At 34.1% G+C, this 1,183-nt stretch overlaps 1 protein-coding gene across 1 annotated transcript in view; it reads left to right on the top strand.

The window, feature by feature from the left end:
- Positions 1-1,183, top strand: part of CUNH1orf112 (chromosome unknown C1orf112 homolog) — a 48,318-nt gene that overhangs the window by 4,184 nt on the left and 42,951 nt on the right. Inside the window, 1 exon segment of the mRNA XM_031387439.1 lies at positions 633-721. Within this exon segment, the coding sequence (XP_031243299.1) occupies positions 633-721 (89 nt within the window).

Raw genomic sequence — 1,183 nt, 5'->3', positions numbered from 1 at the left:
CTTAACATGTTTAGTGTCATGTAGAAAATATTCCCAAGTTAGAAAAAGCTCAGTGTCTGGACTCTAGATCTAGATGATGACAAATTTGTCATTTGGAAAATGGTTACTCTTATCTCCATCTGTTTTCATAGGACTTCCTTAGGAGAGATCTGGATTGTTTTCTGATATCTCTGTATGCTGTGGCATACGTGTGTCTGCACTCACACATACATACAAAATGCACACAGACAAAGGAGCTTTGAGAAAAAGTTATGATGGGAACTGTCATTTCATTCCTTATATTTCTGGTGCCCAGCTATGAGTCGTTGTGTGTGCCTGCCTATATAATTGTTAAAGTTGGAATTTTTACCATCTTAGAAACTTAAGTTTTTAAAAAACGTATTTTAATTGTGGTAGATCCATACCCATTTAACTTATGTAGCTTGTCTTCAGTTGCTGTTTTTCTTTCTTTTTTTTCCTAATTATACTTTTTACATTGAAATGCTTAATAGTTTCTCTGTGGAATATGATATTAAAGCCTAAGGTTAAAACTTTAGGTTGACATTACTTACATAGTCCCATGTTTGATAAAGGGCAGTGACTACTGACTGACATGTTATGATAGTTTTACAAAATGTTTTTTCGCTTTATAGGAATTTTTAAAATCCTTGTTGAGATGTTTTTGCCTCATATGAACCACCTGGCACTGGAAGAGACTTTGTTTTCTCAAATTTTACCAAAGGTACAGTTTCGCTGTTAATTTACACACTGTAGAAGTTATTAAAATCTAGTCTCAACTTTATATAGTCCATTTCTTTCTTAACCCTTATTTTTCTAGTATATCAAACATAAGTACAAATAAATAGTAAAAATAGTTCAACCTTTGCACCAATTTGAGATATCCTTCATAGACTAGGAGTCCATTACAACTAGGCTTTTTGCATATAAAGTTGTTCTGTAGTATAGCAGCTCGTTGTAGAGTTTGGGACCAGATAACTTGAGTAGCTACATAAATCTAGATGTATGATGTTTTTATTTGTGCGTTCACTACTATAAAGTGGTTCTTATATTTAAAAAGGTGAGCTAGTCAAAATATAAGTGAGTAATGCCTGGCAAGGTGGCACACACCTTTAATCCCAGCAATTGGGAGGCAGAGCTAGACAGATCTGAGTTCAAGATCAGCCTGATCTACATAGAGAGTTTC

This window comes from Mastomys coucha, unplaced genomic scaffold, assembly GCF_008632895.1.
Source record: "Mastomys coucha isolate ucsf_1 unplaced genomic scaffold, UCSF_Mcou_1 pScaffold1, whole genome shotgun sequence".
In the NCBI taxonomy this organism is placed as follows: domain Eukaryota; kingdom Metazoa; phylum Chordata; class Mammalia; order Rodentia; family Muridae; genus Mastomys; species Mastomys coucha.
This window is presented reverse-complemented; position numbering and strand designations above follow the sequence as displayed.